At 38.0% G+C, this 17,415-nt stretch overlaps 1 protein-coding gene across 11 annotated transcripts in view; it reads right to left on the reverse strand.

Moving 5' to 3' along the window:
* Positions 1-17,415, reverse strand: part of LOC121151269 (ankyrin repeat and KH domain-containing protein 1) — a 108,066-nt gene that overhangs the window by 60,748 nt on the left and 29,903 nt on the right. For all 11 annotated transcript variants that reach the window (XM_040973269.1, XM_040972682.1, XM_040972741.1 and 8 more), the window contains exons 3-9: positions 16,254-16,410; positions 15,293-15,440; positions 14,186-14,333; positions 8,912-9,145; positions 6,784-6,878; positions 1,232-1,469; positions 808-999 (exon numbers count right to left, since the gene is read on the reverse strand). In XM_040973269.1, coding sequence (XP_040829203.1) covers positions 808-999; positions 1,232-1,469; positions 6,784-6,878; positions 8,912-9,145; positions 14,186-14,333; positions 15,293-15,440; positions 16,254-16,294 — 1,096 coding nt within the window. In that variant the 5' untranslated portion in view covers positions 16,295-16,410. The remainder of the gene's footprint in view (positions 1-807; positions 1,000-1,231; positions 1,470-6,783; positions 6,879-8,911; positions 9,146-14,185; positions 14,334-15,292; positions 15,441-16,253; positions 16,411-17,415) is intronic.

Here is a 17,415-nt window from a genome sequence, read left to right on the forward strand (position 1 = left end):
AACATCATGCTAATGTGCCTGGGAAGGCCCAAATAGCTGGGGATCCCTGCCCATTTATGTGGGAAACAGATGGAGTTCTTGGCTCCTGGCTTTGGCCTGGCCCAGCCTTGGCTATAGAGGCTATCTGGGGAGTGAATGAGTGCAAGCTGTACCCCTCCCTCTCCTACTTTACTCCCCAATGCCAGGCTTTCCCTTTCTTCTCTATGCTGCCTTTTGAAATAAGTAAATAGGTAAAGTTTTTCTTAAAAATTAAAAAAAATTATACAAAGGTAACAAATTTCATCTCATCTAAACAGTTCTAATATTCATCTTCCATCTACCAATTCACTCCCCCAGATACTCATGGCTAGGGCTCAGCCATGCTAAAACTTGACAGCCCAGAATTCGACCTGGCTCTCCTACATGGATGGTAGGGCCCAAGGATTCAAATCATCATCCACAACCTCCAACAGTGTGCACCACCAGGAAGCTGAACCTGAAAGTGGTACCAGGAGTTGAACAGAGACATTCTAAAGTAGAACATAGCATCCGTTTTAGCAACTCTGAAATACACATTTAATGTTACCTATAGTTACCATGCTATGCACCAGATCTCTCATATTTTTTTCTCCTAATTGAAAAACTATTCTCTTACCAGCACCTCGCCTTCCACACATCTACCCCCTACACTCTTGTTTTGCCCTGAGACCCTGGCACGCACCATTCCAATCTCTACTTCCATGAGTTCACCTTTTTTACATTCCATAAATAAGTTAAGTATTATGTGTATTGTCTTTTTGTCCTATAAGGTATTTTAAAGCCACATACCAGCAGTCAGCAAATATTTAACCAACTCCAGGTGTCCCTCCTGAGAAGCTTCCATGAGAGGTGTGGAGCAGCCAAGTTCTATATCAGCCCCTGCCTTAATCAGGAAGTCTGCAACTTCAGAAAACCCTCCACAGCAAGCCAAGGTAAGAGCAGTTTCTTGAGTTTCTTCTGTCTGGGCATTAATATTTGCTCCTTAAAAAAGAACAGAAATAAATAAAAATAACCACAAGAGACTTCTAAAGATACTAGTGCCCTGACTTGTATTATTTCTATCTTTTCTGTTTCTGTGGCTCTTTCCAGGGTATTCAGAATTGGTTTTGTCATCAATGCCAAAAACAACTCTAGCTCTAATAAGCTAGATACTACCAAAAAATAAATTTGACGGAAACTGTTTTTATCCCCCCAAACAATAAAACTGCTTTACCTTGTGCTAAGAGCAACGCCACCATCTCTTCATGTCCTTCTCGAGCAGCTTCCATCAAGGGAGTGTAACCTTCATCATTGACTTCTTCAAGATTTGCTCCCCTCTCAATAAGCAGAGCTGCCAATTCAACATGTCCTCCACAGGCAGCTAAGGTCAATGGAGACTCAAACGAATCTGCAGGCATGTTCACTTGAGCACCACTATCCAAAAGCAAACGTGCCACTTCAACATGTCCATCCTGCAGATTTTTAGAAGTAAATCAAAAAGGAGACATGCTTTGTTTCAAGTGGAAGAAGAAATTTAAAACACAAATGAAGAAAGAAAACAGGTAAGACTGAGCTTATATGGAATATTTATTATGCTCATCTAAGCCTTATCAAAAATCTATGAACACTTTAAATTATATCACTTTAATTTACTTTTGAGCAATTCCAAAATCTTTCAAGAATCAATCTTGGAGACTTCCAATTCTAATTCTTAATTTACGTATAGTTTGAAGAAAGCATTAAATCTATATGATACCTCTAATTAGTTGATACTACTGCCAGGTCAAATACTCAATCACACTCAAACTCAGGTGGCATATTCCAGTAAAGAGAATGTAATAGATCTATTTTAGAAAGAAATGTCTGACAGAAAAAAAAAATTTTGTCAATACCACTTGAAATTTTGTCACCAAGATAAACCCCTGAGAATACAAACTATTTTATATTTTCCATAACAACAGTGTGCTGCAATGAGGAAAGGCTATTACAGAGATGTAAAAATAAAGTCACCTCTCTGTAACTCTGCCTTTCAAATAAATAAAAGAAAATCTTTTTAAAAGAAAATAGTATTTTAAAAATGTATGGCTGTTCTTACCTATGGAGAGGTAGCAGGAATTACATTTACTCTCCTACCACAAACTAGAAATACACGAGAGGAGGATATGTCAAAAAAAAATCATGAAAAATGGTATTAAAATGTAAGCTTATTTTGATTCAAAAGTTTTTGGAACCACATAGCCTTTTGATAATACACATGGGGTACTGGACACCAAACGAGCTTGGGCTATAATCACTGAAAAAGAAGGAGCACAAGAAATGAAGCCTATATTCATTCCAACTTACTTCCTGTGGGTATCTTCCAAACTGTGGTCATGGGAAATAGAGCCTACATATAATGAACATTTGCTGGGATAAAAGGATAGAAAAAGATCAGAATATGAGGTAGCCAAGATACTTGGGGCCTGGGGGCTGTGGGCAGGTTCCCAGAGCAAAAGAAACCACAGAGAAGGAACCTTCAGTAATTATTTTCAAATACTTAGAGAGCTCCTGAATTTAGTATTCCAAGGATGCCTATCAGAGATTAGCCACTAAAAAGCTGGAGATCTTGGGAATTCAGGCACAGCCAAAACGGATAGACCTTGGTTACCTAGGCTTTCAGCTGAGAGGGTAGAAGGCCATCCCCAAGGTCTAAGGAACACACCATAGGAATAGGCACAAAGCTGAAATCAAGCCTCATCAGGATCAGTGCAACCTCCTGAGAATTGCTTGCCAGAGCAAAATACAAGAGTTTTACAAGGAAGACAGTATAATCCACTGCTTCTAAAAGGTTACAACTATAATGTATGGTTTACAATAATAAAAAAAAAATTATGCTCATTAAAGAGGAAATAATGGCTTAAAAAATCAAAATATAAAATAATCAAAGCAATAGTACAAGTGAATCATATATAGACATTAGCAGAGGAGGACCTCAAAGTAACTAATAATGATATAATAAATAAAATAAAAAATGAAAAAAAGGGAAAAATGTTATGTAAAATCTGAATTTTAAAACATCATATCAGTAATTATCTTAAATGTAAATGGACTAAATAAGCCAATTAAAAGATCAGAGTGAGTGTTGTAATATGCAGGTTAAGCCACTGCTTGGGACAGCCACATCCCATACCAAGAGTGCCAGCTGGAGTTTCAGCTACTCCATGATTCCCATCTAAATTCTTTGTTTCCTTGCCAATGTGCACCCTGGGAGGCAGCACACACTGACCCAACTACCTCAGTTCTTGCAATGCTACCTAAGAGACCCAGACAGAATTCCTAGCTCCTGGTTTCAAATGACCTAGGTCTAGCTATTGCATGCATTTGGGAAGCAAACCTGGACATCGATCTGGACAATCAATCCGTATCACTCTGCCTTTCAAGTAATGTAAGTCTATAGCAAGCATATTAAAAGGCAGGAAATACAAACATATAATTAAGACAAAAATAATACAAGCAATCCTAGAAGTAAATCAAATATGCATGAGCTGGTAGAAAATGGCATCAAGGTAACTATTAATAACACATTAAATAAAAGGAAGAAATAGAGAAAACAAAGAAAAAAAATACATCTGGATATTGAATAAGAACTTTAAAAGACCCTAACAACTACTTTAAACGTAAAACGTGTGGCGCCAACGCTGTGACATAGCATGTTAAGCCACCATCTGCAGCACTGGCATCCCATAAAGGCACCAGTTAGAATCTTGGTTGTTCCACCCCTAATCCAGCTCCCTAATGCACCAAAGAAAGCAGCACAAGATTTTTGGGACCCTGCACCCATGTGGGAGACCAGAAGCAGCTCAGGGTTCCTGGCTTCAGCCTGGTCCAGCCCCAGCAGTTTCAGCTACTTGGAGAGTGAATCAGTGGATGGAAGATCTCTCTCCCTCTCTGTAATCCTTCCTCTTAAATAAATAAATGCTTAGAAACAAAATGTCAAAATGTCAAAAGTCTGGAGTGGGTTTTAAACTCCACTATAACAACTCCAGTATAATGCTAGCTTTAAGAAACTGACACTGCAATATGATGATGCAGGCACACTGAAAGGATAAACACATGTATTCAGCAAAACTTATTTTTAAAAAGGAGCAGCTACAAGCGAAGACTTCAGAGCAGAGAAAACTGCCAGGACAGAAGTCTTCGCATTAAAAAAAAGGCCAATTTACCAAAATACACAGTACTTCTAAAAAGGTAGATACACCAAACAGAACTTCAACATGTGAAGCAACTGAAGAAATGTACAAATCTGTAATTACAACTGGAGATTGCAATACTTCTCTTTCAACCATTAAAAACTAAGCAAAATATCAGTAAGGATGAATAAACACTATGGCAACCAACAGAGTCTAATTATTTTTTTTAACAGTCTAATTAAAAACAATGCACTCAACAACAGAATAGGCATTGTTTTCAAGTACCCATAGAATATTTATCTACTCCTCCCCACAAACAAACCCCCCAAATTTAAAAGAACCTAAGTCATGGAGCCAGCATGGTAATGCAACAGGCTAGTCCTCTGCCTTGCAGTGTTAGTATCCCTGTGGGCACCAGTTCTAGTGCTGGCTGCTCCACTTCCTATCCAACTCCCTGATTGTGGCCTGAAGAGCAGCAGCGAAAGGCTCAAGTCTTTAGGCCCCAGTACCCACGTGGAAGACCTGTAGCAAGCTTATGGTTCCTCATCGGCCCAGCTCTGTCTACAACACTGGCATCCCATGTGGATCCTGGTTCAAATCAAGCTCCTGCTAATGTGCCTGCAAAGCAGCAGAACACAAGCTGACTCCTTGGGCTCCTGCACCACAGGGGAAACCTGGAAGAAGCTCCTGGCTCCTAGCTTTGACCTAGCCCAGTTCTGACCATTGCAACCATATGGAGAGTGAATCAAGTGGATGGAAGATTCTTGGTCTTTCCTCTCTCTAACTCTGCCTTTCAAATAAAATAAATCTTTAAATACAAAATGTCAAAATTTGTATAGTATAGCTAAAGCACTGCTAAGGTAAAATACAGCATTAAATCCACACCATTAGAAAAAGAGTGAATGTCTCATATCAGTAATTTAATAGCCTATCTCAAAAACTGGCAAAGGAAGAGAAGGAAGAAACAAATTGAAATTTAACAAATTTTTAAAACAAAAAGTCAATTTCTTCAAAAAGATCAAAGTTGGCAAAATTAATAGACCAAAAAAAGACTCAAATTTCTAATATTAGAAACAAAATATTATTAACAAAGAAATAAGATTATATCTTATGCCGAAATCAGCTAACCAAGATGAAAAAAAAAATCATAGAAAATCATAAACTAGCAAAACTGATTCAGAGAAAAAAAATTTAATCCAAAAAGAAAATTAGAAATCAAAATATTGTGATCAGGGGCCAGTGCAGTAGCCTAGCAGCTAAAGTCCTGCCCAGAGGCTATGAAACTGTGTCACATAATACAATGTAAGTAATAAAACAAACAAACAAACAAACAAACAAAACCATGGTTCTAACAATAACTAACTAACTAACTAAATAAAACATGGTTCTATTTTACACTACAATCAGTTATTTAGAAGAAGCATTAAAAAATAAATAAATAAAAACCACATTGGGTTCTCTCGATGGCTCAATTAGCTAATCCTACCCTTGAAAGTGTTGGTGCTGGGATCTCACATAGCTACTGGTTCATATCTCAGCTGCCACATTTCCCATCCAGCTCCCTGCCTGTGGCCTGGGAAAGCAGTCGAGGATAACCCAAAGCCTTGAGTCCCTGAACCCCTGTGGGAGACCTGGAAAAAGCTCCTGGCTTCAGATCAGGAATCTGATCCCCCGCCTGGAATCTGGGATTCTCCATCACTGTTTCAATATATAGAATTTGGCAGAAATGACGCTGTTCCAGTTCTCTCCTGGAATGTTAATATTTAGGATTCAGCTAACTTAAAGGAAACCTAAGGAAGTCAGATGGAGCGACATTTACAGTATGAGGTCTCAGTCTTCTAGTGATATCCAAGGTGTCAGACATATGAATTAAGTCATCTTAGAAATTTGATGGCAAATGCATGAGAAACTAACCATTGAGAAAGACCAGCAAAATCACAACCTCATCAATCCACAGAATATTGATAACAACTGGTTGCTATATTAAACCATTACGTTTTGAGTACCCAATAAAATAGAAAGTAACATAGATAATAATGAGCTTACTTATTCAAATTTCAAAAACATTTACACTGCTAAGGCAATTGTTTCATGATTAAATAACTGTGTTTTAAAACCTTCTCAGAACAATTGGAATTTCTTTAGATGTACCTTTCACAGTTACACATTAAATGCATAATATTCATGTGCTTCCAAAGGAAGAACAAAAATGGCTTATGGATTGACAGCGTTAAAAGTGACCATTCAGTGACACAAATGATATGCATTAAAATGTAATCCCAAATTATTCTCAAAAAGCTAATTACATGCTTTATATGTACTCACAGAGTATGACTCAATATATTTTGAGATCTATTTGTATAAGATTCCAATGTAAACTTATAAAACAATAGAAATATGTCCACTCTCTCAAGATTCAAGTCTTATCAACAATATCAAAGCAAATATATTACTTCAAGATTGCTTGTTCCTGTCCTCTTCCAAAAGCAGATACTCAAGCATTAACTAAGATCTAATTTAAAAAGTCATTCAAACCAAACAACAAATAATTCTCACATGTCTAGCATATATGCCCTTTTTTCCCATAAAATCTCAAGTGAATGCAATTTAAAATTACCATGCAAGCCTCCATTAAGGCAGTGTGCATCTCATCTGTTTTGTGTTCTTGATCTGCACCAGCTTCAAGAAGAAAGCGAACCATATCCAAATGGCCTTTAAAAGAAAAATGTTTTTTAAAGGATTGACTACCAACTTAATGCTTAAGTATTAAAATGGGGAATCTTTTTCTTTCAGAAGTCTATACAAAAACTTATGTGAACTTATTTTGCATCCAATAAATCAATGAGTTTCTACAAAGCCAATCTAAGACAATGAGCAGCTCACATCAAGGTCTTACTGTCTAAGCTTTACAGAAAAGTAGTCCAAAGCATGTATTTCAAGTTAGATAAAGCAATTATGCTGCTTTTCTTTTGATTTAAGCTGTATAAACTATCAAATCAAAACACTGATAGCAAACAGAAAGCCAAGTAAAGTATCTTTGGGTCATATATTCCAAGAAAACAGCTTTAAAATAACCATAAATTCACTATGGCACTGAATAAGCACAAAAAAACTATTCCTCTTAATATATTTAATATATCAAAGCCTTAATAGCAAATATGAATAAGAAAGAAACATTTCAGTAGAAAAATGGGTGAAGGATATGAAATGATAGTTCAAAAAAGGAATGCAAATAAATATTAAACTGATGAAAAAAAAAGACATTAAACCTCCCTATTAAAGAAATACAAAATAAAATGACACCATTTTCTTAACTATCAAAATGGTAAATTATTAAAAAGAATGGTAATACCCAGTGTAGGTGAGGGTGTAGGGGGGGTAAGGGGCACTATCAAACACTGCTGGTGGGAGTGTAAATTGGCTCAACCTTTCTAGAAGGCAATTTGGCAATATGTATCAAAAGCCTTAAAAATGTCCATACCCTTTGACCCAGCAATTCCACTTCCAGGAATTTATCCTAAGGAAATAATCAGAGATTAGGCAAAAATGTCTGCAAAAGGATGTTATCACAGTGTTTTTAATAATAGTGAAAAACTGGGAACAATTCAAGTGTCCAACAATAGGCAATTACGGTGCATCCATTTGTTGCATCTGGCAGAGACTGCTAGCACCCTACCCAATATCCATTCTCTTATTCTTCTCTAACAGAACTTCAGTTTTATCTGGGTGGTTACATGCCTAACTAAAAGACACATTTCCCACACTCCCTTGTAGCAAAATGTGTGGCCAATGAAATGTACGTGGGAAATTTAAGATGGAACTACTGGACTCCCTAAACAGTTTATTAAAATCGGAAGGTACTCCCTACTTTGCCCTCACCCTCCTACTCTTTCCTAGAATATGGATTACTGTGGCCCTAGGTAACACTCTGGTTCACAGGTAACCCTGTAGACAAAAACCATACACCAGGATGGTGAAGGAGAAAAAAATAGAATTCTGAAATTTTGATGGCAATGGCTTACCCTTAGATTTTCCTTTTTAAATCATTACTAGTTTTTTGATATATTCAACCAAATGTTATCCTAACTGAAATAGTCAAAATCTATGTGATCACTGAAAGTTGTATGGCAAGAATATTTATTGAAATGTGGAAAATGCTCACAATACATCACTAAATAAGATAAGCAAAGCATGTTTATTTTACTAGAGAATGTTTGGGTGTGTTTGTTTTGTTTTTAGAGTGTTAGAGTCTTTTATTTAAAATGAGTCTATGCTTATATGTGTATCTGTTTATATATATTTAACATATGGAAAGTACATACATTAAAATACTATTCACATGCTTTAGATGGTATTACATATCATTTAAAGATTCTTTGTGCTAGTCTGTATTTTTCAGGTTTTCTATATCAAGTGTGTATTAGTATTATTAGTATGTGTATATTATTTTTTGAATAAAGGTCTGAAAAATAATACAGAACAGAAGTTATTAAATAATGGAAATCCTCTAAATCTGTGCTAATTTCATAAGCAACTGAATAAATTTGAATTAAAATAATAAAAAAAAGGATACACTAGGATAGTACATCATAGGAAATATAGGCCAAAATTGACTTTTTAATAAACCTCTTCTAAACTAGAAAATTCTCACAGTACAGGTAAGACAAATATTAATTTAAGCAAAATACTCAATCCTCAAAAATTCAAAATTATTGTGAAAAATAAATATTTAAATATATGAGTACCTTTATAGCATGCAAGTGTAAGAGCACTTTCTTTGAATTCATTAGAGTGAGTGTTGATGCCTGCACCATGGTCTAGAAGAACTCTTGCAACTTCCACATGACCTGCACTGGCTGCTTCCATTAAGGGGGTATGTCCATTTTCATTATGATCTTCTATATTTGCACCTTCATTAAGTAGCACTTTCACAATATCAACAAATCCTCCAGCACAGGCATAAGTTAGTGCAGTGTTTCCTAACAAAAAGCAAAAAGAAATAAAATATGACACAACCGATACAATTAAGATGATGCTACTGCTCTGACACCTCTTCAATGCCTTTACATTCAACTACTCTACTCATCAAGCAGTGTATGCACATTGCCTTGCAGACGCCTTCCTCCTGCATACTGTTTCTACTTCAGTTGAAACAAACAAACAAAAAAACCAAAAAAACCCTTGACCTCTCCCAAGCTCCATCCTCTCAAAATGATTCACTTTGCTTTTAAAGCAATCTTGCTTTTCACCTGCGTTCAAAAAGACCCTTTGTCCATCACCAAGAAGTTCCTCAAAGATCTCAGGAGACGGGGAAGCCCGAGGACCAGAAATCTAAGTCCCCTGATCTCTATTTAAAAGGCAGAGACTCAGTCACACAGAATCTTCCATTTACTGATCAATTTTTTTTTTAAAAAAAGATTTATTTTTATTGGAAAGGCGGATATACAGAGAGAGGAGAGACAGAGAGGAAGATCTTCCATCTGATGATTCACTCCCCAAGTGAGCCGCAACGGCTGATGCTATGCCGCTCCGAAGCCAGGAGCCTGGAGCCTCCTCCAGGTCTCCCACACGGGCGCAGGGTCCCAAAGCTTTGGGCTGTCCTTGACTGCTCTCCCAGGCCACAAGCAGGGAGCTGGACAGGAAGCGGAGCCGCCGGGATCAGAACCGGCGCCCATATGGGATCCCGGGCGCACAAGGCGAGGACCTTAACCACTGCGCCATTGCACCGGGCCCCACTGATCAATTTTGCTAGCTGCTAGGTGTATCAGATGGAAGCTAGAAGCCAAGAACTCTTGAGTCTCCCAAGTAGGTGTCAGGGAACCAGCCAACTGAGCTTTCACCTGCTACCTCCCCATGAGCACGTCTGCAGGGAGCTGGATCAGAAGCAGAGGTGGCACCCAAACCCAGGATCTCTAATATGGAAATGCAAGCATCCCAAATAGCAACTGAACTGCTGCACAAAACTCATCAATCACCCATCTGTATTTACGATAACTTTCCTTTTCTCAGTACATTATTATACCTGTGCTTTCACATGCTATTTTTTTTTAAAAGATTTATTTTTATTATTTTTTCATTGGAAAGGCGGATATACAGAGAGGAGAGACAGAGAGGAAGATCTTCCGTCCGATGATTCACTCCCCAAGTGAGCGCAACGGGCCGATACTATGCCGATCCGAAGCCAGGAGCCTCCTCCGGGTCTCCCACGCGGGTGCAGGGTCCCAAAGCTTTGGGCCGTCCTCGACTGCTTTCCCGGGCCACAGGCAGGGAGCTGGAAGGGAAGCGGGGCTGCCGGGATTAGAACCGGCGCCCATATGGGATCCCGGGCGTGCAAGGCGAGGACCTTTAACCACTTGCGCCACCGCGCCGGGCCCTCACATGCTATTTTGTATAAAGGTTCTTTGAACAACTTTAAAACCCAAAGATTTAGAAAGGAAAAAGTAAAATCACTGATGTCAGCAACTTATTTGTTGTGTATTTAAAAAAAAAATTATTTATTTGAAAGTGTTACAGGAGAGATGGAGAAGTAGAGAGAGGCACAAAGAAAGACAAGGAGCTTCAATCTGTTGGTTCAACGTCCACCTTCCTTCCCCACGGCCACAACAGTTGGGGTTGTGCCAGACCAATAACAGCCCACCTTCAACTGGATCTCCCATGTGGGTGGTACATCCAGCTGCTTTTCTCAAGCACTTGGCATGGAGCAGCTGGGAATCAAACCGGTGCCATGGCAAGCACTGCAAGCAGCAGCTTTATCTACTAGATCACTGTTATGGCTTACCTACACACTGTGTTTATTTCTAAAAGCAACATGTATGTATACCGCATGATGCTGTTAACTAAGTCAAGTTTTTGTGATTTTTTTTTAAAAGAGTTCATTCTTTCTTTGAAAGACAGGCAAACATAGACAACACAGACACACACACACAGAGGTTGGGGTAGGGGTCCATTTTTAAGATTTATTTATTTGAAAGGCAGTGTGACAGAGGAGGGAGGTACAGAGGGACTGAGAGGAATAGGTGGATCTTTCATCAGCTGCTTCACTCCACAAATGGCTACAAAAGCAGAAGCTCCATCCTGGTTCCCCACATGGGTGGCAGAGGTCCAACTACTTGGGTTACCTATCCTTACCTTTCCAGACATGTCAGATGGGGGCTGGGTAAGAAGCATCCCACACAGGGGCTCAACTCATTGCACTCAAAGAATGTTGCTTTGGTTTTCTTAACTATACTGTCTAATTTAAAATCTTTCCTTATGCTTCAGCAACCTATAAATGTTTCTATGCCAAAAAAAGTAATGGCAGAGTAATGCAATGGAACATTGTGAAACCTTTCAAACATTTTAAATGACAAAACAGAAAATAGGTGAAGCCAGAATTGCAGTGTGTATATTGCTTTTTTTTTTTTTTGAAGAAAATCACAGAATATTTATTTGAAAAGACAAATAGGTGGGTGATATAAAAACCTTTTACCCTTTGTTCAGTTTTCACAAAGTATAGCTGAATATTTAGAACAAAGATAATAGGAATGTTTTGGCAAATTTGAAAAATGTAGAGTGAAATAAATGATAATGATAATACAAAGATATGTATGAAGGAAAATGGAAGCATACTGCACATTACCTGTGAAAGATATTGTGTGTGAAGAGAACACTAATATTAGAGGCAAACCTACATATTTTAGCCCTGAAAGTAGACAGGCAGATAAAACAAATGCTAAAAATTTAAAGGGAAACAGAAGAAAAGGAAACATGAACAAATAATAGGTAGACAAATGGCAACATGATGGATATAAAACCAGGAGTTTTCGAAAGTTATATTAGTATGGATTCTGAACATTCTAAACAAAAGGCAAAAATCTAGAATTTTTTTTAATGGAATTAATTGACATAGTATTGAGTAAACAATATGTTAAAAATAATGCAAGTTCAATTTTTCAAAACACATGGGTTGAGACAGTATCAATGACAAGTTCAAAAACAAACAAACAAACAAAAAAATTATAGGTTAAATTAAGGCAAACATGTGGTATCTAACCTTTTGGGATTCACTCATTTCCCTTAGCATTATAGTTTCCAGTTGGGCCCATTTGGCCACAAAGAACTGCATTTGTATTTTGCTTTTAAATGGCAGTATGACAATGCAATATCTCTACATTTATAAACCAAAAGAATTGGAAGGAATTAAATTAACATGAAAATAATAGTGACTTCTGTACCACAGAGAATACAGAACAATCTTTGATCCTACTTGCCTGCTTTTTTCAATTATTTAATTTTTTTGGAAAGAAAGATGAGATTTATAGAGAGGAGAAACAGATCTTCCATCCACTGGTTCACTCCCTGAATGACCACAATGGCTGAAGCTGAGCCAATCTGAAGCCAGAGCCAGGGGTTTCTTCCAGGTTTCCCAAGTGGGTGCAGGGTCCCAAGGCTTTGGGCCACAAGCAGGGAGCCAGATGGAAAATGGACCAACCAGGACACAAACCAGCACACATATGGGATCCCAGTGCTTGCAAACGGATGATCAGCCGATTAAATCAATGTTTTGGGGCTGATTTTCTCAAATATTCTTAGAATGAGCATATATTGCTTTCATACTCGGACAAAAAATAAGTAAATCTAGCACAACAATCCTCTCTACAATGCATTTAGCATTTTTTTCTATGTAATACGCATTTCTTAACTTTTATATTACATCCCTTTTAGTTTTACAGATTTAATCATGAGACAGAGTATTGTTCAGGTATGCTTTCCTATTGACTATCTTTACCCTGTATTTACAATATGAATCAGGCAAGAGAGGTAAATGCCCCCCTCAGCAGAACTTACTCAAGAAACATTTCTTTAAGACATCATAATTCCTGTGATATGCTACTTATTTCCTGTTTTTTTTGTTTTGTTTTGTTTTGTTGTGTTAAGTTAAAGGTAGGATGGAGGCAGCTTAGCCAAGGACCAGCAGGGGACAAAGACTGTTTTAAACGAAATTAGCATTTTTTAATTCAATTTGTTCGGAATTCAGTCGTTCAATCTTCTTAGACATTATGGCAGTATGTATCATTAAAAGAGAAATCAGTCAAGCAAAATGACCTAAAATCCTTTCTACAAAGTCATGCTCGGGCCTGGCGCGATGGTGTAGTGGTTAATATCCTCGCCTTGCATGCGTAGAGATCCCATATGGGTGCTGGTTCTAATCCCAGAAGCCCTGCTTCCCATCCAGTTCCCTGCTTGTGACCTGGGAAAGCAGAGGAAGACAGTCCAAAGCCTTGGGACCCTGCACCAGCGTGGAAGACCTGGAGGAAGTTCCTGGCTCCTGGCTTCGGACTGGCTCAGCTCCAGCCATTGCGGTCACTTGGGGAGTGAACCACTGGACGGAAAATCTTCCTCTCTGTCTCTCCTCCTCTCTGTATATCCACCTTTCCAATATAAATAAATAAATCTTTTTTAACAAAAGTCATGCTCACTTTGAAAATAAACTATATATCATGGTAGTAAGACTGAAATGTTTTAATTATTTTCATTTAAAAAAATCATATGGTTGACTCACTAGGGCATAAATTAAATCCAAGAAAACTCAACATCAAATCTATACCCATAACTCAGGATATATGAGTGTATTTCAAAAATTCACAGGCAGGGTGTTCACATATAACATAGCAGTTAAAGATACCCAGATCCCACATCAGGAGTATCTAAGTTAGAGGTGCATCTTGGGCTCCAGCATCCAGCTTCCTGCTAACACAGACCTCCACAGGCAGCAGCAACAGCTCGAGCAGTTGAGTCCTGACAGCTATGTGGGAGATCTACATTGATTTCCATTTTCAGGGAGTGAATCAGTAGATGGGAGCTCACTCTACCTCTCAAATAAATAATTTATTTTCCTCAAAATTATGGAAAAATAGAATTAAAACATGCTTATTTGTAGTCAGAAAATTTTACCTATTGCTTTTCTTAGGAAACAAACTTTTAGCTCTTAGATTACGTATATTGACTTCAATTCTCTCAATACATGATTCTCTACATACCTGTTGCAGACTGGGAGTTGACATCTGCATCATGAAGTAGTAATAACTTCACAATATCTAAATAACCTCCACTGGAAGCTGCCATCAAGGGAGTGATGTCTCCTTTATTTCCTCGATCTTCAACATTAGCATGCATAGCAAGCAAGACCTTTAAAACACATACACACAGGGAAAAATACTGTCAATTCTTACTATTCATAGCATTTCTAGGAAATATACCAAACCTGGGAAATTATAGTTTTGGAGTGATGATAAAAAATTAAAAGTAGTAATTTTGAAAATACAGTATTTTTCACTGTCAAAATACCAGGTAAAGAAAGTATTTTTATTTTACGGCATAATAGTATTTCAAAAAGCCTGTGGAAAAAATGAAATTAATTATATCATTTTATGTGGTACAAAAACATTTTTTTTTTATTCCAAGCATAATGTTTTACTAAGTAAGACTTGTTTGAAATGGCAGAAAAATGAAGCTGAATACATAGCCAACAAAATGAATTATATGAGACCTTCAGAAAGTTGGCAGAAAGTTAAGTCCAGGGGCTGGTGTTGTGGCACTGAAGTTAAATCAGTTCTTGGGATATGGGCATCCCATACTAGCATGCTAGTTTGAGTTAAACCACCTTCCAAACCAGTTTCCCCCTAACACATCTGGGAAGGCAACAGAAAATGGTCCAATTATCCGGTCCCTGCCACCCAGGAGGGAGAGCGAGATAGACTTCCTGGCTCCTGGTTTGGGACAGAAGCAGTAAATTAAAGATCTGTCTCTCGTTACCTCTCTGTCTTTCATATAAAGCATCTCTCTGATTCTCCTTTTCACTAAGTGCTCTTGTATATCTTGTGCTTTTTTAAAACAATTTCAAAACAGTTTTAATTTATAAAACAAAAACGGTGAGGCAATAATACAAAGAGTTTCCATGCATCTCTCACCCTACGTTCCCTATTGTTATTATCTCATATTTTTGTTTTGTCATTATACATGTTGCTATTTTGCCTACACCAGAAAAAATGACCAGAAAATCAAATTATATGTTTAAAGGAATAAAGATGAATAAAACCGTGAAAATCCTTGCAGAATTACAGTCAGTAAAGATAATTTCTGCTTACTTGTGCTAATTCATAGTACCCTGCTGAACAAGCCAAACACAACAGGCTTTCTCCTTCTTCTGTATGTTCATTTACACTTCTTCCTTCGTCTAGCAATTTACGTACAGCATTCACATCCCCATCTGAACAGGCTTCTGCCAGGCTTCGACTGAAATTAAAACCATTCAATAATCAGTATAGAAAAACTAAGGGTCCAAGAAAAATGATGGTAAGTATAAAGAAAAAAAATATGAACATATCTCACTGGCCAAGCAACTAGAATTAAACATGTATGTCAACCAAGCCAGAAAGCTAGAGGTAGAGTTTCAAACTAGTTGCTGTTTTTATCCTTCAAGTTAACTTTTCAAAAGAATTTGATGTACAAGTTTTTAAATCCTAAAAATGTAACAAAATATTCTGAGTTATAATTTTATGGCTTAAATTTTGTTTGGTTAACAACAAAGGTAGAAATCTAAGAAAATATTTTACAACAAAATGATTAAATCAATGATCTTCAGACTTTAACATACATACAAATCACTCACATTCTTGATAAAATGCAGATTCAAACTCAAAACCTGGAAAAGAGCATAAGATTCTGCACTGCTATCAAGTTCTGAGATGGTGCTAATATTGCTAGTTCATGGACCATATCTGGGCAGCCAGCAATCAGATTGCTACATTATGTGCAGGAACCCAGGTGTAAACCATGCGTAGAAACCATGTATTATTCAGTTTGGATTTCCCAGAGTCTGGCACAGTACCCTCCATAGGAATGCTCAATAAAATAGTCTTAAACACCTTGAATAAAAAATGCCAATTTTATACTTATACAGTGTCACATATACATACACATAAAATATAATATCAATTTGACAAAAATGTCTAAGCTCTTCTGGAAGATACATTTAACCAAAGCTGGATACTTTTCCAAATCCACTCAAGAACATGTCTAATAGCCAGCTAAAGTCATAAAACATACGTGTCCACATGGCTTGCATTCTGGCTGGTTTCTGCTCTCATTCTAGTCAGGGCAGCAGCTGCTTCATCCAGCGCACAACTAACGGAGGACGTCAGTCTTCGGAGGACCTCCGGATCTGCAAAAGCTTTACCATCAGCAGTTGACAATTTGCCGATTCCTTCACCGGGCATCAATCAGGTAGTGCAGGGGAAGAACAAGCATAAAAATGCAAATTGCAATTACATTTCTTTTTTTAAAGATTTGTTTCATTTTTATTTGAAAGGTAAGTTGACAAAGAGGAGAGACAGCTGAGAGAGAGCTCCTCCATCCATTGCTTCACTTCCAAAATGGCCACAACAGCCAGAGGGCAAACAATCCAGGCCAGAAGCCAGATGCCTCCATTAGGTCTCCAATGTGGTGCAAGGACCCAAGGACCCAAACATTATTAAAAAAACATGTATGTAACCACCTGTTTGACAGTCCATCTTTACAATGCACATATTAATTTTTCAGGGCTGGGGTTGTAGCACATTGGGTTAAGAGGCCACCTGAAATACCAGTATCCTTTATCGGTGCTGGTTCAAGTCCTGGCTGCTTCACTTTGAACCCAGCTCCCTGCCAATGTACTTGGGAAAGACAGTAGTAGGAGACCCAGAAGATGCTCCTGGCTTCAGGCTGGCTCATTCCAGCTGTTGCAAACATTTGGGAAGGGAACCAAGGGATGAAAGATTTCTATCTCTCCTTATCTCTCTGTTAACACTGACTTTCAAATGAATAAATACCATATATGTGTGTGTGTATTTTATAAATATTCAACTGTAAATCTAAATTAATACAAAGTTTCTCAAACCAATGTAATTTCTCTCAAAATACACACTCATATGAGAAGGTCTCTAAGATAACTGACAATGCTATTTTCAGTAGTAATAAAGAAAATATAGTATAGGGCCTGGCGGTGTGGCTTAGCGGCTAAAAGTCCTTGCCTTAAAAGCCCCGGGATCCCATATGGGTGCCGGTTCTAATCCCGGCAGCTCTACTTCCCATCCAGCTCCCTGCTTGTGGCCTGGGAAAGCAGTCGAGGATGGCCCAAAGCTTTGGGACCCTGCACCCGTGTGGGAGACCTGGAAGAGGTTCCTGGTTCCCGGCTTCGGATGGGCACAGCACCGGCCGTTGTGCTCACTTG

The sequence above is a fragment of the Ochotona curzoniae genome, unplaced genomic scaffold (assembly GCF_017591425.1).
Source record: "Ochotona curzoniae isolate NIBS_2020 unplaced genomic scaffold, NIBS_Ocur_1.0 contig_1, whole genome shotgun sequence".
NCBI lineage: Eukaryota > Metazoa > Chordata > Mammalia > Lagomorpha > Ochotonidae > Ochotona > Ochotona curzoniae.